This window comes from Perca flavescens, chromosome 20 (genome assembly GCF_004354835.1).
Source record: "Perca flavescens isolate YP-PL-M2 chromosome 20, PFLA_1.0, whole genome shotgun sequence".
In the NCBI taxonomy this organism is placed as follows: domain Eukaryota; kingdom Metazoa; phylum Chordata; class Actinopteri; order Perciformes; family Percidae; genus Perca; species Perca flavescens.
In genome coordinates this window covers 16168703-16196536 of record NC_041350.1, presented here as the reverse complement: position 1 = coordinate 16196536, position 27834 = coordinate 16168703, and the positions used below count along the sequence as shown (strand labels likewise).

The 27834-nt window shown below is 41.6% G+C and overlaps 4 protein-coding genes across 12 annotated transcripts; 2 read left to right on the top strand and 2 right to left on the bottom strand.

The window, feature by feature from the left end:
- Positions 1 to 1862: 1862 nt before the first annotated feature.
- ccdc32 (coiled-coil domain containing 32) lies at positions 1863 to 4499 on the bottom strand. Of its 2 annotated transcripts, none has more exons than XM_028566756.1 (4): positions 4172 to 4499; positions 3613 to 3872; positions 2980 to 3133; positions 1863 to 2625 (listed from the first exon to the last, which is right to left on the bottom strand). In XM_028566756.1, the coding sequence occupies exons 2-4, from the start codon at positions 3857 to 3859 to the stop codon at positions 2436 to 2438; spliced, it is 591 nt and encodes a 196-aa protein (XP_028422557.1). In that variant the 5' UTR covers positions 3860 to 3872; positions 4172 to 4499; the 3' UTR covers positions 1863 to 2435. The 2 variants fall into 2 exon arrangements, with proteins under 2 accessions (XP_028422557.1, XP_028422556.1); XM_028566755.1 differs by having other exon boundaries at positions 3613 to 3877; positions 4172 to 4476.
- Positions 4339 to 7191, top strand: pcmtl (l-isoaspartyl protein carboxyl methyltransferase, like). 5 transcript variants are annotated; one of them, XM_028566750.1, is made up of 9 exons: positions 4339 to 4481; positions 4619 to 4777; positions 5624 to 5728; positions 5864 to 5895; positions 6016 to 6120; positions 6204 to 6324; positions 6414 to 6499; positions 6703 to 6872; positions 7103 to 7191. In XM_028566750.1, exons 2-9 carry the CDS (start codon positions 4660 to 4662, stop codon positions 7137 to 7139), a joined length of 774 nt encoding a protein of 257 aa, XP_028422551.1. In that variant the 5' UTR covers positions 4339 to 4481; positions 4619 to 4659; the 3' UTR covers positions 7140 to 7191. The 5 variants fall into 5 exon arrangements, with proteins under 5 accessions (XP_028422551.1, XP_028422552.1, XP_028422554.1 ...); XM_028566751.1 differs by having other exon boundaries at positions 4364 to 4481; positions 4642 to 4777; XM_028566753.1 differs by having other exon boundaries at positions 4364 to 4521; positions 4642 to 4777.
- Positions 7153 to 11287, top strand: rpusd2 (RNA pseudouridine synthase domain containing 2). Of its 4 annotated transcripts, none has more exons than XM_028566748.1 (4): positions 7153 to 7268; positions 8718 to 9200; positions 9595 to 9891; positions 10076 to 11287. In XM_028566748.1, exons 2-4 carry the CDS (start codon positions 8730 to 8732, stop codon positions 10904 to 10906), a joined length of 1599 nt encoding a protein of 532 aa, XP_028422549.1. In that variant the 5' UTR covers positions 7153 to 7268; positions 8718 to 8729; the 3' UTR covers positions 10907 to 11287. The 4 variants fall into 4 exon arrangements, with proteins under 4 accessions (XP_028422549.1, XP_028422547.1, XP_028422548.1 ...); XM_028566746.1 differs by lacking the exon at positions 7153 to 7268 and adding an exon at positions 8438 to 8546; XM_028566747.1 differs by lacking the exon at positions 7153 to 7268 and adding an exon at positions 8495 to 8577.
- Positions 11146 to 26097, bottom strand: disp2 (dispatched RND transporter family member 2). Its single transcript, XM_028566744.1, has 10 exons — positions 25806 to 26097; positions 21729 to 21873; positions 21238 to 21515; positions 21007 to 21036; positions 20757 to 20880; positions 20065 to 20180; positions 19122 to 19237; positions 17298 to 17395; positions 16876 to 17034; positions 11146 to 15982 (listed from the first exon to the last, which is right to left on the bottom strand). The coding sequence occupies exons 1-10, from the start codon at positions 25898 to 25900 to the stop codon at positions 12644 to 12646; spliced, it is 4500 nt and encodes a 1499-aa protein (XP_028422545.1). The 5' UTR covers positions 25901 to 26097; the 3' UTR covers positions 11146 to 12643.
- Positions 26098 to 27834: the final 1737 nt, after the last annotated feature.

The window sequence follows — 27834 nt, the reverse complement described above, 5'->3', positions numbered from 1 at the left end:
ACCTGCTGATGTCTCCCAGTTTCTGGAGTGCTGCTGCGACGAGTCCTAAAATTTGAAGAGCTCGCCGGTGGTTAGGCCAGCGCAGGGATATTTTAATCTTTTAGAGGGGTTTGTTTATGTAATAAAGGTTTGGACTGTGGCTTCTGTGAAAAACAACTCGAACAGCAGCTGCTGCTAGGATTTAGTTTATTTCCAGGGTGGCCTTACTGGGAGGAATTTCTTTGGTGGTGGAGTATCAGCATCCATCTCTGTTCTCCAGGAATTATCTTGCTGGGACCTTGAGCTGTCCCAGTGGGGTGAGTGCCACCATAGACCTTAATTCAGATCTTGTGGGTCCTTTTTGGTCTCTCTGCAAGGCCATGACCCTTACCACTTGAAGGGGGTTGATAGTTGCCAGAGCTGTAGCTGTGTACAGAGGGGGAATCTGCATCAGAAAAAAACATGATAGTGGCATAAATCAATTCATCATCTGTGCATCTCACAAATTGATATGGGATGGTGTTAAGTGGTTTAATTTACATTCACAGATCCAACCTCATTCAAAAATGCACTTACTTGGAAACTAACTTAATAGAAAGGTGAATCATTTTGTTGATATATTATAATTCTTTTTTCCACGGATGGAAATTACATTTTAATCAGGGGTGCCAGTCAAATTTTTATTTCCTGCCATTCACTGTTTCATCATGTCATCCCAATCTGACCTACGACCAAAAAGCACGGCTCTGTGAGACCTCCAGAGGTGGCAAGTCACTGACTCACTAAAACTCGTAAAAAGCACCCTCAAGAATAAGTGAAATAAATCCACATAATTATGTCAAGATAAGTGGCAGAATTATATAAATTTGTTCTGCACTAAATGAGAACAAATGCTGTTTTTCGTGGTGCATTCAGCTGATTTCACCCTTTCAGTCCTCTAGGTCCTGAAAGATAGACAGCAGGATAATCAGGTTTTCATGTCAAGGACCTCATCTGAAAGTGATTCACATTAGATAATAAAGCCATGGTTGTGGTTATTCAACATCATGTTATCATGAACACTGAGGTGTTCATTTAACTTGGAGGTCATTTTTGAGGATCTAATTAGTTTGTGGTGCAGTTGAACTGTATTGTAAACTAGTCAACATTACCGCTCTCAGGTTACCAATTCACAATCTTTTAGGGGAGTTTAGTTAATATTAAATGGAACTTTTTCTCATTAATTGCAAACTGAGACAGGTTTTAAAGCAACACTAGAGAACTTTTCCTGCTTCGGTCCCCCTACAGGTTGGAAGCGGAATTGTCCATTACATTACATTACATTATGCAAGGTTCAAATGAGACAACCTGTAAGGGGGACCGAAGCGGGAAAAGTTCTCTAGTGTTGCTTTAAGGCGAACAATCAAAGTTAATGCAGCAGATGCTGCCTTTCAGTACCTATGGGCCAAATTAAAAATAGTTGGATCCTATATTTTCCATAATGCAACTCAGTGGCGTCCCTACCTGGTTTAAGCCCACATGATCTACAATACTTGAATAAAATGTTTCATACTCCAGTCAGAAAGGCAGACTACACATTACACTGCTCTTAGACTGAATGCACAAATACACCTGTGAGGGCCCTCAATCACAAATCTCTATACAACCAAGTAAGTTAACTGAACTATACTTTCTTCTAACCTTCACTCTTAAACAGTCCTCACTTTGCAAGTATGTCCTCACACCTTAGAGCTAAAATTGGTCCTCACAAAGATAGAAGTACAAGAGCAAACACAAATGTGTCTGAGATTATTCTAAGTTTTAAATTTAAAATTGTACCTTAACTACCTAGCTAAATATAACAGTGACCTTGCTTCACCTTATGTGCAGACAAATGAGCAGAATTAATTCTACTTCTTTTTTATTGAAACCTGGTTAAAACTTCACTTGTAAAATCAACATGGTAAAAATAAACATGTTGCACAATATTATCAGGAATATATCACCGAGCATTCCTACTGTCAACAATGTCAAGTTTTCAAACGTAAAAATGTCCGCAAGATTTCTTAAGAGTCTCATTTACAACATGGTACTGCATGTGGTCCTTCATTAACCTTGGATATGTATTCAAAGTAGAGAACCATTCTTGTAACATATAATGGGAGTCACTACACAGACCAGATGCCAATTCTGAAACTACAGAACAAACAAGTTATTTCTTATATATTTCATGGTGTGATGTGGTTGAATAACAAGGAATGAATAAGTACTTAACACTCAGTTGCTTGGGATACAGAGGATGATGACAGGCTGTAATTGCTTCTTTGACCGCTGTTAACAAAAGCTTTGGCCATAACGCTGCAATCATATAATACTCAATATAATCAGATAATGCACAAAATGAGGATCGGGGGAACAAATCACCCCTCCTGGATGCATGCGTAATTAGTTCTTCTTTCAGTGTTATTTTTACACACTCATTTCTCCGGGCTGTGAGCATCATCTTCCGCTGCGTTGTGCGTCTCTCCCTCCGTGTCCTCTTCGTTCTGTGTTTGGTTTGTTTCAGCTGGTTCGTTATTCTGAGACGGCCTCAGGAGATATTCCAGTTCTTCTGCGCTGATGGCCACCTTCTCAGGAATCAACCACCTCTTGAAGTGTTCAAGAGCACTAGGGAAGGGTGATACACAAAAAGTCAAAAAGGTAATAAAAATGAGGTCTATTTCCACTAATTCTGTTGTCTAGAAAAGCAAATTACACAAACTCTATTCAATTTAGAGCATAGGCTACTACAGTAAAAGAGAACAGCAGATGGAGCGATTCCTGCTACATTTAACGTTAGAATATATAATAAAAATGTGGTTAGGAGGATGCAGTTTTTATTTGGGCTTAAAATGGGGCAGTTTTTAACAGACCAGAAGGTAAATTGAGAATAGATGCGCTTCTCTGGCAGTGTAACGCTTTACCTAATGCTCGTGTTCTGGCAGTGTGTTTAACAGAATAATCCATCCCAAAACATCCTACCTCTCATCCATGTCACCACCTTGGAAGAGCTCTGAGGTCTGCGCGTCGTGCAGAAATCTATCCCAACATTCTTTCTTAGCTTGAGACAAGGATCGCAACATGTCCCTGGAAGTCACATCACTTGACTGACCCTTTAATTTCTTCAGGCGGTTCTCTGCACCAAAATGTACACAGAAAAAAATACTGTATTTGTATCTTAAATCAAAATTTTGACATTTATGAATGGAGGGTCAGGGGCAGGAAATGTTTGACTTTGACAGAGCACACACAGCAGGGTGCAGCAGACATACCAACGTGTTTGGCTATTTCGGCATCATCATGGTGGTATGGGAGTTTGTTCCTCTATCATCATATATCTCTATCAATTAGTCTAGGGTTATAGGATTATTTACATTATTGATTAATCTCAAGATTGTTTCCTCAGTTAATTGACTTATCATTTAGTGTATAAAATGTCAGAAAATAGTAAATATCAGGACTTTGAAACCATCAAATCAAATCAAATCATTCCTACAATCTACCAGACAGCTTGATTGAGGAGGATGTATGATGCATGTTATAACCAGGTGGATTAAGGACAAGGTGAGCTTCAGTCATGAAAGGGGCAGAAAGAGGCAGGAAGGATGCCTGTACCTAAACTGGCTATGTAGCTCTCAGAATCCTCCATGGGTTCCCATTTGGCGCTAGAAGAACTGGCATGTGTCCAATTTGATTGTCCATTGACTTGCACTCCGACTTGTGCTGCTGGCTGGAATGAATCTTTGAACTCCGTGTTGATCTCCGGGGTTGCTTCCACTTGCGCCTCCGGCAGACTGGAGCAGATTTCGGTCCACAGCTCGCCACTGGACCGGGCCTCCTGGCTCTCAAAGTCGTCAATCATTCTGGTGTACAGGCTGAGCTAGAAAGACAATTCAACATTAGTTACCGTTAGCCCAATTTTGTTGATGGCCTGATTCTTTCAGCAACATTAAAACAGGCATGTTCGTGATACATTTAGACGAAAATACAGAAAAGGAAACTACGCATATTTTCAAATACTGAGCGCAATCAAAAACTGAGCTTTAATCAACATACTTAACGTTAAGTTAGCTAGCTAAAGTGGTGTCTAAAACCTACTGCATTGACTATTGTTGAGCATTTCAAATGTTCTTCAAACGGTTTGTCATTATAATAAATTTCAAATGTGTCTTACCTGTGTGAAAATATCAATGTAATAACCGTTTTCCTCTGATGTATGAATATAGAGATTAGCCTCACTAGCTAGCTAACTGTGTCCATGATCCACAATCTTTAATGAGCGACAGCCCACTTCCTTATTTAGGGTCATATTATTGGACGTTGCAACTGCCCATCAAACTGATTTGAGTTGTGATTGGATCTCTAGGGCTTCATGCTGGACAGTCCACATCTTATTGGCCAGGCGCTGTGTTTCCCTCAGGAGGGATCCAGGAAGTTTGTCTGTTGTCTCAGCTGGAAGGAAGGAACGGTTGCGAACTAACAAGGTAAACAAGCGCTGCTGACCTCTGTTGAATTATTTTTTACGTAAATATTGGCTATTTGAACAACTGACATGAGCACTGGCAACTGTTCCATTATATTATATATTATTAATGTAACGCCATGTGGTCACGGTCGCAAGCGCTGATCACCATGTCACTGCAGAGAGATCCAGTGTAGGACATGCTCGCAGCGTTACGCCTGGCAGTAGTGGCAGTTCCGATGGGTGTACTGCTGTCCCGGACCATGGCGTGGATGTCCAGTGGCAAAACACACCCAGAACTCATCAGCAGGCTGAGGGGTATGGTATAATGGGATGTTGTCTTTCACATTACAAGGTCTTTGACCTAAAATGTCAAGGTCCACAATGTAAACATATTTTGAGTGTGAAAGCTGGTGCTTTAATACTGTATTTAAAATAACTATGGTGATACTCTCTAATGTGGATATTGGCTAAGCAGACAGAGACATTCATTATTAACTTAAGTCAGAAAAATATAGAAGATCATTTTAACCAGAATTAAATTAAAAGAAAAATGGACACAATAGGCATTTTTAAATGTTTTCGCAAAAAGGAAAACTGAAAAGGGCTACTGGATATTTAAATGACAAATGGATGTGGAAATTGGAAAGTAAAATTGAAACCAATCAAATGAAAAATAGAAAAGTCCATTTGTTAATTCAAGCTGTTGCAAATGAGGGGGCATGTGTAAAGTTTAGAAAAATGTACAACTGAACTGTAATGCAGCCTTTAAGACATGTACGTCATATCATGATGTTACGATGACCGAAATACCCAAACCATTATCAAAACATGTAATATATATATATATATATATATATATATATATATATATATATATATATATATATATATATATTATTTTTTTTTTTTTTTTTTTTTTTTTTTACTTTCGTTCTCATATTAAAGCAACTTTGAGTTTGTGCAAAGCGATATATAAATAAATTTTTTAATTACATTTATTATTATTATATTATTATTATAATGTTCTTCTAAAAGTCTGTATTAACTAGTTTTTCCATTTACATTAAAAGGAAACCAATCCATCAGGAAACAGACTTCAACATCACAAGTTCACAATTTCCAGTTTAGCTCAGTGTCATCACTTCTTCCTTTCTCCTCCAGATCACGGGGTGATACGCAGCGACCGAGTGTTTGATGCCATGCTGGCTACAGACAGAGGGCTCTACTCTATAGACTCTCCTTATGCAGACTCTCCTCAATCCATAGGTATTCATTCCAGTCAATCTTTACAGAAATATACACCTATCAATATAGTAACAGGTATTTGAGTGAATACATTCTGTTAGAGTAATAGCTGTTTTCATGAGCATAGATGTGTGCTGTGACATTTTCTTATGACAGGCTACATGGCGACCATCAGTGCACCACACATGGTGAGTTACAAACACTGAACTGCTTTGAGATATGAGCAGATCTCTTAAGAAGAACTATAATTCACTTAGGTACATACACATGAGTGGCTGTTTTATTTTCCTATTGGCCTGGTTTGACAGCATGCTCATGCTTTGGAGCTGTTAAGTGACAAACTAACTGAAGGGGCATCGGCACTGGATGTGGGTTCAGGAAGTGGATATCTCACTGCCTGCTTTGCAAGGATGGTACGTTCTGCATAAAGATCCCTACCAGTTGGCACAATATACAGTATATGAGTGAGTGCAAAAGCTGCATTTTCTGTTTGTAGACAGGACCCAGTGGTAGAGTGGTTGGCATTGAACACATCGATGAACTGGTTCAAATGTCAATAAAAAATGTGCAAGCCGACGACCCAGAACTGCTCACCTCTGGACGCATCAAACTTGTAGGTGAGTCAGGACATGTCTTGCATCTTTCAGATGTTGATGTTGCACAGCTAAGAAAAGACTATAAAAGTCATACCTACATCTGTCCACAGTGGGAGATGGAAGGCTTGGCCACCCAGACGGTGCCCCGTACGATGCCATTCATGTTGGTGCAGCTGCAGCTACTATTCCTAAGGCTGTAAGGACGCGTATGGCTTTTACTTTTGTGAAAATAGAATAAGAGAAATCATGCACTTATTCAGCATCCAAAGTCCTAAAACAAGGCAGCACAGAGAGCTAAGGTTAAAACACATTGCAGTACATCTGACCACTGTGAATTTGCCTCTTGAACTGAACTCACTTCATGTGAAATGTCTGTTTTTTGCCCTCTCTTTGTTAAAGCTTTTGGAGCAGCTGAAGCCTGGTGGCCGGTTGGTTCTCCCAGTGGGCCCTGACGGTGGCAGTCAGGTGCTAGAACAGTACGATCGGCAGATCGATGGGACCTTTCTCAAGAAAGCTTTGATGGGAGTGGTTTACGTCCCCCTGACTGACAAGACGCGTCAGTGGCCTGGGTATTGCACGAAAACACTCCTAACCTATCATTTTTAAACCAAAATCAATAAAGGAAAACCACTTTATGTACTGACAAACCTCCATCAGGTGCCTCTGTAATCTTCAGTGAGTTTTGTGCGTTATGAGTCACATCCATTTCCATCCTGTAGCTTGTTCCTGATGATATCCATGCTGTCCTTCCTTCTCTCCCCAGAGATGAGCTCTGACTGCAGTGTGGTTGCCCCCACAGGAGATGGCGTTGGTGCTGCATCTCCACAGCCCCGTAGCACTCCTCATGGTTTCACCGTGCTCCAGTCTTAACAGCCACCTGCCCCGCTGGGTTGTCACCTAGCAACGTACAAGGAGGATCTCGCTCTGTCTGCCTGACCAGATTGTCTTCCAAGAGTGATAAAACAGTGAGTGACCACCACTGGACTGATGACATTACTACCTGAATACTTTGAGTCAAGTAGAGAGTGGTAAGGATATTGTGGATGTCATAAAAAAAGTTGTCTAAGATCTAAGTGATTCACTGTATTATTTTTGGGTAAGTCAGTGAAGTTCAGCCCTGAGACAAATTTCAATTACAGCTTAAGAAGCTACAGTATGTGTTCTTCTGGATGCTTCTTGTAAATTCAGATGAGATAATCTAATGGGAATGCTTTGGCTATGAATGATGTAACACATAAAGACAAATGCAAGTACAAGCCAAGGAAGTTAAATGAAAATCCAGCAAATTAACAAAGTTTATATATATATGTTGTGGTAAAAACGTACTGGCTTCATATACATTATGTTTAGGATATGTCCTGTTTGACATTTAGCCTGCACTTATTTTATTTTTTAGAAACTACCTGTCTACAGCTGTTGAACGATGTGTACACTTATAAGATTTATTAATAAAACCCACTAAATTCATATTTTATTGTTTTCATTTTTCTACTGAAAATTAATACATAAGGGTCAGGGAGAGCTACAGGAAGGACAATGAAGGAATGTTTAATATTTTTAATGAGAGTAGGACACAGGAAAGAAGAAGAAAATGTTATTGTCTGCTGAAGGAAACGTCCTCATTCTTTTTTTAATTTCTTAAGTGTCACAAGACTTATTTATAAATCACCTAAAATACTGAGTAAACAAAATAACATTACAGTAAAAAAAAAAAATTTAGTTTTTACAGAAAACCATATTCACTCTCAATAGATTCTCCTCCAAAACAAAATATAAGACGTAATCTGTAACAAAATTCGTCAACAGAAATTCCATAATTGACAGGAGAAAAATCTTATTACCTTCCTTACCTTATTATCTTTCAAGACCTATGCACATAATTTCTTGAATTTAATAACCTTTGATAAACATTTTAAATCATTTTTCCAGAGAATTCCAGCTATACAACCTAAATCTTCACTTCTCACATACAAGACAAACTCTTCTAAATCTGGAACAATATTTTACTCTGAAAATATCATCTATATAATATTCTAACTAAACTAAATACACATTATGAGCAGTTGGTGGCGATAATGCCTCGGTGAGGAGGTTATTTGTCCTGAAGATCGAAGAAAAAGAAGACACAAGGTTTGACGGTTTGAACTACACATCGGACTGATTGGACTACAAATTTAGGTCATCACTGTGCGCATGTAGCGACCATATAGCAACCAAGGACCTCTGGCTTAAAAGGAATGCACGTGAGTGTGTCGGTTAGAGGCTTGAGAAAATGTAATTTGCTGGGTTTCTTCTGTTCTGGTCAAACGGGAGTTATTGCGCGTGGAATTAATCAAATACAAAAGCACTTTATTTCGGTTTATAACTTTAATTCTGTTCTGAATCGTCGTTTTCATTATCCTCCGTGTCAACAGAGCACCTCGACGATGGAGCAGGCAGCTGTCGCCACCTCAACACCGGCCGAGGTCAACAGCCCAATATCGGGGGAGAAAACCACAACGAAAGAGGCGACAGAAAGTGGCAAACGAAAAAGCGACGAACCGGGCGAACCTGAGACGAGTGGCCGAGGCAAGAGGCGGAGAGGAGCGGGAGGTAAGAAGCTCCGTCCGGGCGAGAGATATATCCCTCCTCCGCAGAAGCGTAACCTGGGTATCAGCTTCCGCCAGGAGCATTTCGACGAGACCTCCTACTATTTTGAAGGTGGCCTGCGCAAAGTGTATCCATACTACTTTGACTTCAAAACGTACTGCAAAGGTCGGTGGATTGGGAAGAGCCTTCTGGAGGTGTTCAAGAGCGAGTTCAGAGCTGAGTCCATAGAATATTACCAGAGGGCTGCCAAAGAGGGTCGCATCCGGCTGAACGAGACCCCTGTGGAGGACCTGTCTGTGGTGCTCAGGGTCAGTGTCACCAGTACATATGATTTTTGTGTCTGAGGTTCCAGTGTTATGCAAGCATGGCTCAATGACAGAATAAATCAGGATCAAACTTAATCAGTTCAGGTTTGATTTGATGAAAACTAGTTAGTTGATATTAGTAAGTCTGCTGGTTAGTAATTGATTTTCCTCCATATGACCTAGCACTAAAGAATACTTTTGTCACATGGCAGAAGTAGAGCCAGGAGTTTAACAACCAATCGTCCTATTAAATTAAATTAAATTAAATCTTTTAAAACATGTTAGTTAGAAACAGTCACCTGAGGTTGAATGCTCTTTGGTTCCAGATGGTACAGGTGATAAGTTTACTGTTTAACATTGTGGAAAAAGTTTTAAAGTCTTCCCTGACTATCCACAGAATAATGACCTTATGAAGAACACAGTGCACCGTCACGAGCCCCCTGTGGTCGGCAGACCCCTGGAGGTTCTGGTGGATGATGGTGAAGTGCTTGTGGTCGACAAGCCTGCCTCCATCCCGGTCCACCCCTGCGGCCGTTTCCGCCACAACACAGTGATTTTCATTCTGGGAAAAGAGCGGGGCATCTCTGAGCTCCACACAGTCCACAGACTGGACAGGCTCACCTCTGGAGTGCTGCTGTTTGCCAGGACACTGGAGGCATCAAAGAAACTGGACCAGTTGGTGAGAGACAGACAGGTACGTTCAGGATGGGGTGGATTTAAGATTTCACTCTGTTAATTCCACATTACAGCAGTCAACATTGGCTTATATAGGTCAGTGGGTTTAGACAATAGTGGTAAGATTTCTCTCAAAAGTCTCTTAGAAGTGCATTTGCCATATCATTCTCAAAAATGTCCTTTACATTTGTTCTTTCTAACAGCTTGAAAAGGAGTATGTGTGCAGAGTAGAGGGGGAGTTTCCAGAGAGTGAGCTCATCTGCGAGGAGCCCATCCTGGTTGTTTCCTTTAAAATTGGCCTCTGCCGAGTCGACCCGAAGGGAAAGGAGTGCAGAACGGTCTTCCAGAGGCTTAGCTTTAATGGAAAAACCAGCGTGGTCCGCTGTTTACCTCTGACTGGCCGCACACACCAGATCAGGGTCCACCTCCAGTACCTGGGCTTCCCCATCCTCAATGACCCCATCTATGGTTCCTCAGCCTGGGGGCCTCACAGGGGCAAGGGGGGACTGGTGGGAAAGAGTAATGAGGACCTGCTGCAGGCTCTGGTTGAGGAACATCGCTCTCAGGAAAGTCTTCACCTGCTGGATATTCCAGATGATGGGATTGGGATTGAACAAGAGGCAGAGAAAAACAAGACATCTGAGAAAGCAGATACAATGGATGGCACCTCTGAACCTAACAAAAGTGGACAGAGTCACCAGATTGACACTCAGGTGACGACCGGTTGTAGCTCAAGCAGTGAGACGGTGAATAAGTTGAGTCAGGGCTGCACAGATTCAAACGGTAACAAAACCTCGCTTGAATCTCAACCTACCAAATCAAATGGAAATCAAACGGAAGCAGCAACTCCCAAAACTCCACCAGAGACTAGAGACCACCTGTGCAGTGAATGTATGTTAGTACGACCAGATCCCACAGAGAAGGAACTCATCATGTATCTCCACGCTTTACGCTACAAAGGAGCTGATTTTGAGTATTCCACGTGCTTACCCGATTGGGCCAAAGAGGACTGGGTCGAAGCTGATTGGAGCTGACCGTTGATGACTTTCGCGTTTTAGGTTACTGCCTTCATGCATGTTTATTTCAGACATTTAAAAGTATGATGTAATCTGTCATGCAAATGTGTCTTAGCATATGCTGTTTCCACCAGAATTGAGGATGTAGAAATATGTTTTCTGCCTTAAACATACATAGAACATAGCTTTGTTGTCATTCTCATTTTTACTTTTTTAATGTTAGAACCTATGGTTTTAATTTAATTTCATCCCTTATGCCTGTAATCTGCTCATTACTCCAGCCAAAATATATGGAATAAATTAAGACATGCTGCAGGAAAATAAATGTTTTATTGAATTTCAGTTTTGTGAAAAATTAACATTGACACCTGTAAATAATAGTGGAAGTGATCTTTTAAGTTCTTCTGTTCATAGAAAGCCTGTGATACATTTTTGTTTGTCTCTAAAGCAGTTTTATTTTCTACTGAGTGATTTAAAATGATGGCTAATGTAAGAATTGTGGTTATACAGTCAAGATGTCAAAAGCACACATTTCTTACAAAGAGAAAGCTTGAAAATAACGCTGCTCATAGGCACATTAGATACAAGTCTTTTCTCGTCCAGGTCTTTGTGCTGAACCACCATCACTGCACCTTTTATATATAATTAATATATTAGAGCTATTGACACATCTCTTATTTTACTTTTTTAAAGGACACACCCTTTGCACAAAAACAACCTGTTGAAAGACATTTGGCACATGCTGTTCATTTCATAAATACTGTTACTTGCACATCAAAACAGCTGATGTGACATCTCAGCTGTGGGGAGAAGTGCAGATAAAGGCATTCTGGTCCTTACATTTTTTTTTTTTTAACAGTGCTGCAGCAAGGTCTATGTACAAATTGTTAGCTGTTGAAGCAGTGGCATGTGATGGTACAACTACTGCTTTGGAACTAGACATTAGAGCTTGTTCTTTTCAAGGTGTACACTGACGTCCGTGTATCCTGGTGCAGTACGCATCTTAATTCGCCAACTATAAACCCACATATAGTGTTATATCTGCATTAGAAACCCTTTTTTGCCTTTTAGTACAGTAAGTAAACATTTAAAATATTTTGGCACTGACACTGGAATAAACAGCATGACTCTTAGTTTGACACTGACACACTATAATATACAAATAAGCCATGACACAACAAATGACACATTACAAACTGTAGCTTTCTGGCTTTCTACGTCATGGTCACAAAGGACATATTGTACATATCGCCAGTGCAAAACCAACTGACTGTAGTCAAGTGACCGTTTGCTACTTAATGCAGCTGTTTTTCTGTGCATCTCACATATATATTTTTTAATATTCAGAAGTCCATGAATGTTTATGGCTCTTTGAGGACAATTCCAGCATGGAGAAAGGCCAGTGTCTGCACACAGATTAGTCTGTGCAGATGTGAGATTTTTTTTGTTTGTTGTAAGATTCATCTTTGTCTTCTGTCTGAAAATGCCAGTTTTAAGAAGTGATGCTTTGATTTGACCTTTCGCTGAAGAGACATACTCTGATCCTGTAACACACACTGGAACCACCTCAGCAGCAACATTTAACAAACATGCTGTCTACATTTGCAGTTGGCTTATATTTCCTTTGAGTATTACACAAACAGTGTATGCTCCTTTTGTAGTTTCTATATGCTTGTGTAAGTACAGTGTCTTCTTTCTTTTTATAAATTCAGAAAAATGAATGCACAGTGTTTGCAAAGATTCCTCCAACTTTGCTTAACATGTATCCTCCCGTTGTCCATCTCTCTTTATCCAAACGTCTGGCAGGTCTGGCTTACTGTTGGGTAAGATGACAACTTCTTCACTCTGACTGGTGCGGCCCTTATTACAAGTCTCATAAATGGTTTCTTTCAGTGAGAGACGGAGTGTGTCTCTCTTCCCGTTCAGATGTCCTGGTTGTAACTGAACCTCTTCTTCATTTTGCTGCGTATTGGAAGGTCCTGGTTCAATGTCACTCAGACATGTTTCATTAGAGTCCTCCAGACCCTCGCAGGAGCTCTGAGACTGGGAGGAGAGGTGCTCTGTGTTGGAGTGATGATGGTGATGGAGGCTCTCCTCTGTAGTTTGGTCTGCTTTGCAGAGAGATGGCTGGTCAATGGTCTCCAGTGTGTGGCTTATGATGGTGTCCTCCATGCTGGAAGATGAGGAAAAGGATGTATTGCTCCAGTGCTTCACCCCTCCAGACTGACCTCTGCATGTTTTACACAGCAGCTTGTCCTTCGCCATGTCTTCTTGTGCCACGCCTACAGGCCGCAGGGTGTTTTCTTTGTACGGGGATGAAGTCTGGAGGGCTGGAGGTGGTTGGCAGGTCTTATGTTGATGACTGCACATCTCCGCACTGTCCCCATCCAGGCTATTCCTGCCCATATCTCTCCTGCTGTACTCAATCTCATCGGAGAGCACAGACGGCCGGTTGGACAGCTTACTGGTGCAGGTGCTGTTTTCAAAACTGTCGCTCAGTTGATAGGCCAATGGCTGCAGCTCATACTGCTCCGGCCCTCGGCCACCACCTCCCCCAGCTCCAGTCGGTTTCTGTCTCTGCTGACGTTGTTGGTCAGGGTAGAGATAGCCACCTGCTTCTTTGTCATAACTCCTCCTCACTCTAGATCTGCTAAAGGCCCCGTTAGCAGCCGAGGCTGCCAAGGAATCAGGCTCTGCTGCCGAGCAAGAGGACAGCACGCCATCATTGTGATCTGAAAAACATGGCAGCATGATCTTTCCGCAGTTTTTCTGGGGTCCAAAAAAACAGCATAGGGACTGGAAAAAGAAGGTCGCAAATCCACACGCTACACATTTCACCAAAAAGAGGAAAATCCCCAGTTTTCTGAACAGCAAGACCGTGGCAGGCAACATGATGATCCCCATGGAGAAAAATGCACCGGAAACTATTGCTACAGGACATCCCATCCTTTTAGTGGAGTGTGCTACTTTCCCAATTTTGTCTGAATGAGGAGCCAAGCTGTAGGAAATGCAGTAGTTGGCAACAAAGTCAACAGACAGCCCTGCGGCTGATGATATAAACAGGGCCTCGATTCCGCACAGCTGCCATTCAAGAAGAACAAGGAGGCCAATAGTGACAAAAACACTTCCTCCTACAGCTACAGTCCCATATATGCTCAGTGGAATATTCCAGGTGGTTAAAAGAAGCAAAGCAAACGTAAGAGCTACTGAGAAGCCTGCTACTACTAGAGTCTCGGAACTTAAAGCCTGTTGTAGATCAAAAAGAGACAGATGACTGACGAACCAGCCATTCTCCAGCCCTTGTGGTGCTCCTGATATTTCTCTGTTAAACCATCTAAGGATTTCTCTGTAGAAAAGATTGGCTCTGCTGTAGTTGAAGCTGTGGAGGTATGTGGTTTTGAACGCCAACACGAGGGCAGCGACCCTGCCATCTGGCTGGAAGTACAGGCCTCCGCTGTGGGCCAGATGGCCCTCAGCATACCTCTCCACCAGCATCATACTGAGGCAGTTCTCAAAAACGCTGGGCTTGTAGGGGAAAGGGATGTCATTGCAACAAAAATGGAGGGAGTCATCACTCTCTGAGCACCGTCTGACAGAGACCCACTGGATTAGCTGCTCCACAAGACAGATATTTTCTGTCATAACGTCTTTATCCTCAGGTGACGGAGGGGAATAAAAGCTTTGGTTCTGAACCCGTCCACATAAGTCCCTCAACCAAACCTGAGCATCTGGCCGGCTCATGTTAAAGCCTGGGTCAAGAACCAAAGAGCCATTGCTCTTGGGGTTAAAGTGATCCCCATTATCAGTTGGTTTGACACCCCAAACAAGCCTCAACGTAACCGGTTTATCCTCTCCATTTCTCTGTCTCTCAAACATAAACATGTGACAATACTCTGCGTCGTATCTTTCAAACGGGTGACTGGAGCGGAAAAGCTGGGCAATCCTGCTGTCTAAGGTGGGCAGCTTCATGCCTGGGTCAATGCAGGACATGTATATGCCCCCACCAGCCAGCACTGCAAACCAGCACACCCAGATGTACCTGAACTTCACTACTCCGCAAGGCAGGATTTTCAGAAATAACAAATTGGAAGTGTCGCTGAAGCCTCTTTTTAATTCTCTCAGCTTTTGCCCGAGAGTAAAGAGGCATCTCTTGCGTGAGCTCGTATCCCAGAAGCCGCCGGTGTTTTTGGAGCAGCACGGTTTCCATCCCTGCACTGCTTCGGATGCAGAGGACGCTTCTGTGTAGCGCTCACGCAGAATGAAAGAGCACGGCAGCCACACCAACGCCAAGATTGAGCTGATAAACGAGGCAGTTCCCAGATAAACAGAGAAACATCTGATTGCTGTGATGCTGCTGAAATAACCAGAGAAAAAGGCTGCGCTGGAGGTCAACCCCGACGCTAAAATCAAATAGCCGACTTCCTGCAAAGCTCTGTTTACTCTCTTCTCCAGGGAGGCTGAGGGGTTCTGGGATAGCTGCAGATTCCAGAAATCAGCGAAGATGAAAACCTGGTTGGAGCAGCTTCCCAAGAGAATAAGAGCTGCAGAGAGGTTGACCAGGGGGAAGAATGTCAGGTGAAATGCTACTTTATAGAAGAAATAGGAGGTCAGGAGGGAGCCTGTGATTGCTATTACAGATAACGCTACTATAAAGAGAGAGTGGAGATAAAGAGCCATAGTGAAAAGAAGAGACACAACAGCTAGCACAGGGTAAATTGAATCTCTTGCCAGGTAATACTTGAAAAGCCTCTGCTTGATGCCAAAGTCCATGCCAGTGATAGTGGTGTTGTTGAACGTCAGCTCCCTTCCCTCAAGACTGTTCATATACATCTCCATCATGTGTTCTCCTTTGTCGACGGGTAAGAACAGAAGGCTGTACTTCAGCGTAGGGATTTGGTATTCGACAGTCTGCGGGCCGAGAAAGTCTTTATCAACCAAAAAGTGCAGGATTTGGAACACCACAGGGGATTGTTTACAGCGGGACGGCACAGAGGAGCAGCCGCCATGTTTGGGTCTCTCGACACAGGCTTCCACCAGATGTCCTTTGTGATAATACGGAGCACATTTCCGGAGTAGTTTCAGAGACTCAGACACCTGGTATGAAAGGGAGAAAATGGAAAACGTCAAACAGTAAAACATATTCAGTGCATGCCAGTCAGTTATAATGAAATGTTGTAAATCCCACTTTCCCTTAACCTGCATCATCAACTTGAACTTTTAACATTATAGATGAGAAGATCGATCCCACTCTCAATCTTCTGATCTAACTCTGGGAAAAAAAGCAAATATGTTTTTTTTTCCCTTAACAACATGCACTGTGGACAGTTCACTTACTGTACAGTACATGATAAGCTAATGCAGTGTACTACTTACAAAAACCGAATTACAATTTATGTAGTCATTTGTTTGTATTTTAAAGGTCCAATGTGTAGGAATTTCTCCCATCTAGCGTTGAGATCATATATCGCAATCAACTCTCTTGTGCCACGCAGTTCAAAGTACGTATTACAGCTACGGTAGCCTTCACGCTTCAAAAAGCCAGTCTCTTGCTCTTTTCAATATCCTTTTTCTTTTTCTGGGCGAAGAAGAAGACTCCTGTTCCTGAAATTTGGATTTTCAATAGATATGGTCCTCCATGTTTCCTTCTTCAAACTTGCCGGGGCCGGGAAGCTATGATAACCATTAGCAGCATTAGCAGCATCTGTGAGTTTATCATGTGACGGCGAAAATGCAAAAGGCGGAGCAGTATGTCCTGTATGTCCCTTACCGGCTAACGTATTTCAAGATCGCGCATGAATATGGAGCGTCTACCCCAGTTCATGCAAATGCAAATGTAACATTTCAAGCCTAAAGGACAACTTGGAATTGATGGTGGAGGTAAATATTCATGAAAAAGGACAAGTTTGTGAACGGGCAACACAGATTTTGATAATGAACAACTAAACACGTTACACACTGGACCTTTAATGAGAAGAAAGCTACAGAACCTGGTGCGAGGTGAGGCTGAGGCAGCAGGAGGCGTTAGTGAGCACAGCCAAGTAATTCCCCAGAGACCAGCTCGGACAACAGCCGCCTCTGGACGTTCCCTCGGCCTCTCCCCTCACATGCTGCTGGCACAAGTCCTGGAACTGAGCCTGGGAGCGAATCTGAATCAGACAAGTGAACGATTTTTTTGAACACATGCCCAGTTTTGAAACAAAATTCACATAAAATGAATCAATTTTAGATGAGGCAATGCACATAAAGTAGTGTTTTTAATTTCAGCATTTAAATGTGGGTCAAGGCATTTAAGAGAAAGGAGACAGTAAGTGAGATTGTGAGACAGAAGATGATGACTAAAGAGATGATGAATGGCACAAAAGGCAGAAGAGCAAAGATGAGATGGAGGGCTGAGTAGTTTAGAGCGAACCCGGGATTGCTCCATCTCACACATGGCGTGGACAGCCTTCAGACTCCACAGACTGGCCGAGTTTTCTGATCGAAACACCAACTGAGCCGAACGCTCGCCTGCGTGGAAAGAGACAGATGGATTCAATATACAGAAACAAGATGACCAGCAGTGAATCATCACTTTGTTGGGATGGTGAGAAATGTTCAGAATGGTATTGTCAAGAGTTACGTTTTGAATTCATAAATGTACAACCAGGCTAAATTTCTTGTGTGTTCTATCCCCCTGTCTGTTTTGAATCATAATTAGGTGAAATCTTCAAGGCTTTGGAATTGCTTATAAATCCATTTAGGGATTTAGCCTTTTGTGTATCTGTAAGGCAAACTTACTTAGCCTTTGATCTGCCAGCCCACTATTTCAAAGTAGATCTTAAATAGGGTGACCATATTTTGATTTCCAAAAAAGAGGACACTCGGCCTGGCCTCAAGACAAATCCAGACAGTGGTGATTCTCAGAGGTTAATGAACATGCTTTATTATGCCTCAATTGTGCAAAAATAACTTCTGTAACAAAATAATAGCTCTCTTTTAAAATAAATAAATAATATGAAATAATGTTCTAAATATGACCTCTTCTGTGTTAGAAAATCCAGCTTCGTATCTCTTAATACCTTTTCAATGTAATAAGATAAATAATAAAGACACTGAAACATATGTGCCAGCTTTGCACACGGTGCACTCCGCCTCCCACTTGTCCGGTCCCGACCGGGACGGTATGTGGGACATTGTTTTTGCAGTTCAACTGTGAAGCTGCACTAGTCTTGTTTTATGGTTGTAAGTGGACTGATGTTTATACTTGTGCGCTAGTGTGTGCGTCGAGACGGCGTGTGTATGTGTGTGTGTGTGGGGGGTGGGTGATATAGAGCGGGGGAGAAGTGAGAGTGACAGCGAGCGAGTCCTACCGATTCTAGAGTCATAGAGAGAGAAACAAAGTGTCTCCCCTGTTTTCTCTGACCACGGTGGGAAATCTTTAGCAGGAAACGCTTCGGCATTTTGTGTGTAATGCTGCTCCGCTGTCTGCCCTGGTCCCTGTCTGTCTGCCCTGGTCCCTGTCTGTCTGCCCTGGTCACTGTCTGTCTGCCCTGGTCACTGTGTATGTGCGCGTCGCAGAGCCGCTCACAAGGCAGCCTCTCGGGAATTACGTCACACAACAAAGTAGCCTACCGTAGTATTGTGTTGAGCAAAGTGCCAGTCAATTTAAGTACACGCTTAATGGTCCCATGTCCCACGGACATTTTAATGAATTTATAAAAAAAACCCGGACAGTAGGTAAAAAGTGGACATGTCCGGGCAAAAGAGGACGTTTGGTCACCCTATCTTAAAGAATAAAATATGGGATTATCTGCTTAAAGAAATGCATTCCAATTTTTCACTTTGAAGCCACACTAAAAGCTATTATTTACGTTTTCTCACTATTTTTTGTTAATTTGAATTCAACCAATAATATGTGACTGTTTTCATTAGTTTGCTGGAAGTGCTGGTTATTCCCTAACAAGCTGGAGGGCTTTGCCTTCAGCTCACAGTATTATGCAATTTGCTCAACTGCTGAGAATCACATTTACATTGGTTTACTAATATTTCCATTTTTATTGTCTGCTCTGCTGAGGATGCTGGAGCCAGCAGTCTTAAACATCCCTCATAACTTGGTAACTTTCCTAAATGTGCAAAAATCTACAATTAGGATTATAGTTGTATTTTCATTGTTACTGTAATCAGTGTAGCAGAAGTTTGATATAAAGATCACAACGGTTTATTGACAGGGATGAACTGATCTGGACCCACCCACCTGGAGCATCACAGAGGAACGTGTCTGGAGATGAGTCTCTAGCCAGCATCCTCTTGATGCGAAGCCTGGAGGCGTCCTGACTGCCACTGCCGTCTCCACTGACACTACCCCCAAAACTAGCACAGAAAGAAGCACATACTTATGCATTTTTTCAGCCTCATTAAACACATACACACTTTGTTCCAAGCTAGCATAAAATCTATCAATTGAATCATTTTCAACCTGTGTTAACTTTTTTTGGTCACTTGGGGGCAGTGCAACAAGTTGTAAACACAGCACTTAGATAGCGTTAACTTTTAAAGTTGTTATGCTAAATGTTTTAGCAAAGAGTTGTTTATTAACACATCCAGCGGACATGGATCAACATTCCTTTTGAGTCGTGTTTCTGGCTACCTGGCAAATGTAAGTCTAATTTTTTATTTAGTCTTTTCTTTTAGCTCAATTTTTGGTCTCTACCAACCCCTGAGGGAAATATCTGGCTTTTACATGCTCCACTTTGTCCACCAGCTATTTGTCAACTTTGTCTGTCTGTCATTTTTGTGCTGTGCAGGTAGTGTACAGTGGGTTTATTAGATCTTTTTTACTGAAAACACTGATGAGAGCGGTGAGAGTGAATCAAAACAGTAAAGTCGTAAGCCGGAAAACCAAAACAAGGAGCTAAAAGACGCAAAAAAGCATTGTCAAAAAGCATTTGTCACTACAAGTGACTCTTTTTGCATTACACATAGTCATTTGATCTTTATTTCTACAGTCATATGGTCAAGTAACAGTTACTAACCAGAGCAAAAACTCAGTTTAAGAGTTTTTAAACCTTGACCGACCACACAACCTTATACACACAGCATGACCACTCAAATCTATTTGTAAAGCATCTGTGTGCATCAGTTAGTGGTGCAGTCCTCCTGTGTAGAAAGCCTGCATTCTACTAAATCTCTCTGCTGACCTTTTACTGAGCTGCTGTGGTAAAGGAGACAGTTTTCTCCCCGGGCCAGTGTTCTCCTGCAGCTCAGACAAGCTGGACTGGCGAACTCCGATGTATGTTCCCCGTGGCTCAAAGCCCTGAGGAAAAAGCACACACGCATTCACACACAAACACACATCAAAGCTAAAGACACAGCTGACTGAATAAATCAGCATCACAAGCACCCTATATTGTCTGAATAAGCTTGTTTGGTAGATGAGTGTATTATCTTAAAAGAAAGAGAGCCCCACACTTACAGTCTAAAGCAATCATAAATTTTATTCTTATGTAAATCATTTTAAATTCACCATTAATGATGCATTGTTGTGCTTGCATTTTCATAATCATGTTTCAATCAGTGTTTATCCTGTAAGCTTGCATCTCAAAGGTGAGAAAATGTATTTAATTAAGATGACAGTGAGTGTGATCTCATTCAGTGCAATTCACTGAATCTGAGATGAGATGCAAGTAAATAGATCACGGCTGAGCTCATGAGTCATCGGAGAAACAGTAATTAACACTCAGCCTAAGGTGGTGAGGGAGCTTTGCATTGTAGACTTGACAGAAGGGTGACAGTAGATATACAAGTGCTGCACCAAGGGGGACTTCAGGATTACATTTTAGACTGTATGCTTTTGTATATGTGTGTATGACTGTGTGTGTTTGAGACTCACTAGCAGCGGGTCAGAGAAGTCTGGCAGTGGACCCATGAAGAGTCCGGCCAATGAGCATCCCAGCAGCAGCACGGCACAACCCACCAACACTGCTAACGGGTAGTCCACTATCACCTGGGAATAACTGCCAAGTAGAAAGCCATAGAAGAAGAAGACATGACACTGGGTAAAGAATAATTATTGTGATCAACATAAGAGAGACATGCAGTACCTTTGGGCTTTTAAAGTAAAAAGTGGTTTGAGTTCTTACTTTCTAAGGATGCAGTAGAGTCCTCCATCCCTGTTAATAGTTGAGTTAATAATTAATAATTTGAAAATGATACCACGCTAAATGTGAAATTCACTTGTAGGTTTTCTTGCTGAGAGTTGGATGAAAATATTGATACCACATTTAGATGTAAGAGTGGCATCAATCTTCTCATCTCTCCAACAAACCAAGTATGCATATTTCCCAAAATGTCATCTATTCCTTTAAACACACCTTACTGTCACCACATGTCGCTGCGTCGGTTTCTGTGTCCGGCTTTCATTTGACCCACGCAGCCAATGACATCTCACCGTGCCGTGGCGAGACGTCTGATGGGCAGAACTACGACTGTGTCCCCCTTTCACCGCTACACATCCTTTAGCATGAGGACCCGTTGTGTTTGAATGACAGTCACGGCATGTCTTTGGTTTAATTGGACCGTAATGGCTGCAGTGGGGACATTTTCGTGTCTGCGGCGAATCATAGGCCCCAGCTTGAGGACCCTGGGGGACCTAACAAAGAAAAAGAGGATAGAAAATACATAAACATAATATAAATCACAGAAATTATGTATATATTTCGTCTTCACATAGGATTGTGGTATCATTAGTCTTTTGAGTGACACTGCCTCCCAAATCCTGGATCTATTTCTAACCTTTTTGTTTTAATGAGTCCCCAAATATCTATCCTAAACAGCACACAGTACAGTCAGTGCTCAGGCATACTTGGTGGTAAAGCTGGCAGGAGGAAGAGGGTCTGCCAAGGCTGCTGCAACTGTCACACAGCTCCCCTTCAGACTGGATGACTGTCAACCGGGCTTCACCTGAGCACTCGCTGTCAGGAGGGCACAGAGAAACCGCCGGGATCTCGCTGAGAGGAAAAGACAGAGGAGAGGATGATAGTGATAGGGTGTGAAAAGGAGAAGATAAGGCAGGGGGGAAATGGTTGCAGGAGAGGAGAAATGATTGACAGATAAGCACAAAAGAAAGGAGCAACAAAGTTCTTTAAAACTGAAAGTGCAAATGTTCAGTCAGTGAAACTATACATAAATGCACAGGTGTTTGTAAATCTTAGTAATCCATCTCTCCCACTATGCTGATTCACATCTCAGTTTCTTGACTGTATTCTTGGCTTAATCTCATATTCAATGGAAAATTGAGGGTGTCGGCAGAGCTATTGAGGAACAGGTAAGGAACAGTAAATGATACTTGGTTGCAGAAATATCTATTTTTAGCCACGCTAGCAGCTAGCTCTAGAGCTGGTTATATTGGTTGGCCCACCACTTTGGTCAACATTAACATTTTGTACAGACATGGTTCCCAGTGGGTGAATCCTTGTGACTTTGGTGATCCCCTGACTTTTCCACTGGCACCCCCATGAGGTTGACATTTGTGGTTTTGAATTTTGAGTGATGCCTCAATAACTATTGGATGGATTGCCATGGAATTTGGTACAGACATATGACAAAATATCTGCAAAACTAATGACATTCCTATCAGAGCCTCAGCTGTGCTTTGTGTTTGCTAACGAGCTAATGTTAGCATGCTAAGCTAAGTGGTGAACATAGTATAAACATTATACTTGCTAAACATCGGCATGTTAGCATTGTCGTGAGCATGTTATCATGCTGACGTTAGCATTAGCCCTGTACCTACATACTGTAGCCTACAGTAGGGTGACCAAACGTTCTCTTTTGCCCGGAGATGTCCACTTTTTACCTACTGTCCGAAGGGGGGGTTTATAAATTCATTAAAATGTCCGGTTTTCACTGTTTTTCATGGGACCATTAAGCGTGTACTTAAATTGACTGGCACTTTGCTCAACACAATACTACGGCGTCTCGACGCACACACTAGCGCACAAGTATAAACATCAGTCCACTTACAACCATAAAACAAGACTAGTGCAGCTTCACAGTTGAACTGCAAAAACAATGTCCCACATACCGTGTGCAAAGCTGGCACATATGTTTCAGTGTCTTTATTATTTATCTTATTACATTGAAAAGGTATTAAGAGATACGAAGCTGGATTTTCTAACACAAAAGAGGTCATATTTAGAACATTATTTCATATTATTTATTTATTTTAAAAGAGAGCTATTATTTTGTTACATGTTGTTACAGATTTTATTTTATTACAGAAGTTATTTTTGCACAATTGAGGCATAATAAAGCATGTTCATTAACCTCTGAGAATCACCACTGTCTGGATTTGTCTCAAGGCCAGGCCGAGTGTCCTCTTTTTTGGAAATCAAAATATGGTCACCCTAGCCTACAGCCTCAGAGCGGCTAGCTGTATTCCATTCCTTTTCTACTATATTAATATACTACAAAACACTCAAATAACATAAAATACAAATACAGAACTTTATATATAATTCAAATAGATATTGCAAGTTTTTAAAGATAAAAACATGTCGGACTGCCATAAAAACATGGGGTCTTATATTTCACTCCGTGTAAACATTATGTTGCTTCAATGAAGAGCTAGAACAAGCTGATACAGAGAATACTGTCTGCAATAGTGTCAGACAACATCAAAAAATATTTTTTCCAACCTTAAAACTAAAGGGAAAGACTGTATAACGAGCGGCTTAATCTGATCACACTCTAGCTTTCACTGCGTTTAATATTTAACCTTTTTCCAGAAGTTTAAGAAGTCTTAAAGTCTCATTAACCAAAGTAACCAAACAGACCAAATTAAAACTACTGAGTAATGCTCTGGTTGTATCTCACTAAACGGGCCGTAAGGTCTGTGTCGTCTAGCCTACCACTTGCTTGTTTTTCCACAGTAGACTGGATGCAACCGCACTTCCCGCCTTGTCACCATGGCGACAGAGTAAGTCAACAGAGCCTAAATGACCTCACACAGTTTTATTTGCATCCAATAACAGATGATGAGTAGTCTGTAGAATTGGTGATATACAGTAGAAGAGGTATTAAAGTTGGAGCTCAGTGCGAAACTGAACCGCAGGATTTTGTCTTTGTATTACAATCAAATTGAATATGATCTAAATAATAAATAGCCCACAGTGTACTGTGCAGCACTTAACCACATAGCATATGTTTGTCATCTAGTTTTGCCTATTTAGGTGCTGGAGTGAGTAAATACACTCATAGAAAGTATGTGGAAGTCAACACTGTCAACTAATTTACCACAATTTCTATTGCTGGAGCATGATAAACTCCAACCATCCCAAACTCCACGCAGGTTGAATAGATGTTATGTAATAATGTTCCCCTTTGATGGGTTTTTACAATAATTTTGCTGGGGCACACACACACACACACACACACACACACACACACACATGAGGAGGGGAATTTGTGGAAGTCTTTAATATTTCAGTGGATGAATACAAAAATGTATCCAGGAAGGTGTCACTGTGTTGTTCCCCACACAGGTAAGATTTTGGCTGTTGTATAAGACCACTTTACTTTTAGCTGATGCGTGTTTACAGTGGGGGGTGAAGTATTTATATAAAAGTAGCAATACCACATTTAGAAAAAATACTCTGTTACATGTCAACTTCCTGCCATGCAAATGTAACTTAAGTAAAGGTACTGTACATCAGCAAATGTATCAATCAAAAGTGAAATGAATAATTCAGACAAAGTTCCCCTGGATGTTACACAATATGATCATTATTAGTAATGCATTACTGTGTAGGTAAACTGGTGTAGTTAATCTTGCGCTCACTAATCTAAACTGTAAGAATAGTGGTTAAGGACAGCTTTAAGGCATTCAAAAGACTCAAGCAAGGGAAATATCTAACAGACTAAAGACAGCTCTTACTACTCTCTCCTCCGTCTGCCTTTAGGTCTCTGTCTCTCCTCTTCTACAGCACAGCATCTCTTACATCAACTCACTGGATGCCAGTCAATGTCATGTCCTCAAACATCTCCTTAACTGCCAATCACACAGACGCACACGCACACAGAAAAAGGACAAAGGCTCAGGCTGCATGCAGGAGGCAAACTGTTAACATTCCTAAAACGAGAGCTTCTGCAGGGTGTTATTAAGAGGACAAAGACTTGAGGCTCTGCCTTCAAACTAAGAGAGGACAAATACATGTGGCCTGTTGCTGAACTGAAGGGTAGCAGACCTCAGCTGTTTTCAGCACTACTGTCATGTTTAAAGCCCCTTGGCCATTTGATTTTTTATATAGGCCTATATATAAATGCAGCAGAGTGAGTGACATGGTGACATTAGTGACCCAGAAGAAGGCTGATGACACTGAACAGATCTTACAGTTCTCAACTAGAGTGTAACTGTGATCAAACCAGTGTGTGCGTGTGTTGCTACTGCGTACAACGTATCTGTCAAAGGCCAAAAAAAGAACAAATAAGCATAAAGGCTTCTTTATATGAGGATGAATTCAATAAGACACTGAAAGTACTAGCATTTGTTTATCATCTTGTTAAAATACTGACATCCGTATGTGATACAATGGATTAACTTGATATTTAAATGATATTTGACCTGAACATGTGATTACCAAATGTAAAAATTTTAAAAGTAAGTTGACAACAGCACGTCTTGGTTTCACCAGCAGTACAAACAGTGCAACATAATCAGGAATGCTGTAATAATATTAAAATTACAATTATAATTTGTAATGGGAAAAAAAATCACAACAGCAAAAATCATATTCTGTGCATATTCCTATTGGCCAGCATAAACACAGGCACAGCTGGATGAACAATAGGCTATCGGCCGAGTACGTCTACTACTGTACATGCCATTTATTTTTCTGCAGTAGCCTATAAGCAGATAAATCCACGGACAAAAACAACCCACCTTTGGTAAGCCTCCTGAATTCCCATTTCATCCGTAGGGGATTCATCCATCACTATCGCATCCGTGCTTTCTCCTATTATCGAGCAAGCCTCCATCTCCCTCCTGATTCCGCTCTAAACTAAATATAAAAAATAAAAGGCTATTAGGAATTTCCTGTTATTTTGAGCAAACAGTCCCCATCTGCCCAGACTGAGTCCACGAGGATCGGGAGCTTGTTTCTGAGGCTGCTACTACACAGCAGCACCAGGGCTGTTTGGGTTAATCTGCCCCGAGCTGCGCCCTGATTGGCGGAGCCGCGGTGATGCTGAGGACGCTGCCTGGGCGCTGTCCAACCGGCCGCGGTGCTGGAGCACAAACCGACGGATAGTGCGCATCAGTGCCTGCTTAATTGGCTCGGACAGGAGTTACAGATGTGTTTAGTGTGCGTGACGAAGGTGCACTGACAGTGATGCATTCAAAAATAATTTAATTGGGACCTCTAGCTCGTGGTCACCATGGTACTAAATATTTTAAATGCGCTATTTATCTTGCCAGGGCGGGTGGTATCAATTGATTAAATTCGATACCAATCAATCAACGCAGGAGGAGACTTAGATCAGATGCACCTGTATCAAATTTCGTTGCATAAAGTGTCAAAAATATAGGCTATTGCAGAATTGTTTCTAAGACGATTTACAACGGGTTTACAAGTATAGGCTAAGGAGTGGCTTTGTTAATGACTTTTTAGATCCGTTATAAGCCATTAATAAGAACAATAGTGATTGGCATGGACCGTTTAACAGTTGAACACAGACCAAAAAGCATTACAACATGTAGCCTACAACTGCACACTTGATGGACTAAAACCCCTAATTAATGATGCTTTGAGCTGCAGACAAGATGGCTTATTATGGCTATGACTATAATCATTGATTAATTAATTAGCCTACTAACATTATTACTGCATTATTACCAAATCAGCCCAGTCTCACGCCAGGTCGTTATATAGTCACGTTATTGTAATCTATTAAATCGTGGACAGGTTACGTAAATCCCGTTTTTTTCGTGTGGCCATTACGAAATTGAAAGCAATGCATTTTAATGGGAAGCATATTTCGTGAACCCATAACGAAAGCGAGTAGCGAGTAGTTGATAAGGCGAAAGTCCGCGTAGCGAGGTTGGTCGAGGTGGTGGATGGGAAAAACACAGGAGTTTCACCCCGGAGACTGGGGATCGCGCCCCGCGTGTGGCAGTTCCTTTGTCCCGTGTGTTGCAATTCCTTTGTCGGCGTTTCCCGTGTGTGACGGTTCCTTTCCCCGATCTCTTTTTTTTCCTAACCCCAACCGTCTTGTTATTGTGGTGTTTCATTTCCCCGTTGTTGTGTTTCTTTTCCCCGTTGTTGTGTGCCCCTGCGTGGGTCGCGAGTGGCGGCCCGTCCCGTTGTTTTGGCCGGCGTGTGGCGCCTCATTTCCCCGTTGTCGCGTCCCCCAGAGCAGCAGGTTCGAAAAGCGTGACCTGTACACGTTCAAAAGTCGTTGCATATACACGAAAAAAACGGGATTTACGTAACCTGTCCACGATTTAATAGATTACAATAACGTGACTATATAACGACCTGGCGTGAGACCGGGTTGTAGCCTACCAAATAGGACACCATAGAAATTTGTCCCTAACCCAAATGTTCTTATTAAAAGACATATAACGGATTTATAAGATTTATTATCTTTTTATGAAGGATGCCTTATTAGAAAGTAGTACTGCGTATTCATCTTATTTTAATTTTTTCATGCAAACTTCAAAGTACCTGTGAATAAGCCTGCAGTCATTACATAGTGAAGTATACACAATATTTCCCTCTGAAATGTAGTGCAATACAAATATGATTTGCAAGCTTTGATCTGGTTTAGACGTGGATTGTACAAAATGATGTATTACAAAAATAGCTTTACTCTTTTTCAAGAAAGAAATTGGGCATTGGTGTCTTTAGAAATTGTTCTAGCTTTTATATAATGAGGAGAATAAGTGAGAAGAGAAGAAAACGGAATATGAC

Bases quoted from the DNA above. Each gene is read 5' to 3' on its own strand.
- rpusd2 (XM_028566745.1), top strand. From the start codon at position 8,541: ATGCACGTGAGTGTGTCGGTTAGAGGCTTGAGAAAATGTAATTTGCTG. The intron at 9,201-9,594 runs GTCAGTGTCACC...GACTATCCACAG, and splicing joins ACCTGTCTGTGGTGCTCAGG to AATAATGACCTTATGAAGAA. The intron at 9,892-10,075 runs GTACGTTCAGGA...TCTTTCTAACAG, and splicing joins AGTTGGTGAGAGACAGACAG to CTTGAAAAGGAGTATGTGTG.
- pcmtl (XM_028566750.1), top strand. From the start codon at position 4,660: ATGCTCGCAGCGTTACGCCTGGCAGTAGTGGCAGTTCCGATGGGTGTA. The intron at 4,778-5,623 runs GTATGGTATAAT...TTTCTCCTCCAG, and splicing joins ACTCATCAGCAGGCTGAGGG to ATCACGGGGTGATACGCAGC. The intron at 6,325-6,413 runs GTGAGTCAGGAC...ATCTGTCCACAG, and splicing joins TGGACGCATCAAACTTGTAG to TGGGAGATGGAAGGCTTGGC.
- disp2 (XM_028566744.1), bottom strand. From the start codon at position 25,900: ATGGAGGCTTGCTCGATAATAGGAGAAAGCACGGATGCGATAGTGATG. The intron at 21,874-25,805 runs GTGGGTTGTTTT...TTTTCCTCTCAG, and splicing joins ATTCAGGAGGCTTACCAAAG to CGAGATCCCGGCGGTTTCTC. The intron at 19,238-20,064 runs GTCAGCAGAGAG...TTTCTGTGCTAG, and splicing joins CCACAGCAGCTCAGTAAAAG to TTTTGGGGGTAGTGTCAGTG.
- ccdc32 (XM_028566756.1), bottom strand. From the start codon at position 3,859: ATGATTGACGACTTTGAGAGCCAGGAGGCCCGGTCCAGTGGCGAGCTG. The intron at 3,134-3,612 runs GTACAGGCATCC...ATTTTGGTGCAG, and splicing joins GAGCTACATAGCCAGTTTAG to AGAACCGCCTGAAGAAATTA. The intron at 2,626-2,979 runs GTAGGATGTTTT...ACCCTTCCCTAG, and splicing joins GGTGGTGACATGGATGAGAG to TGCTCTTGAACACTTCAAGA.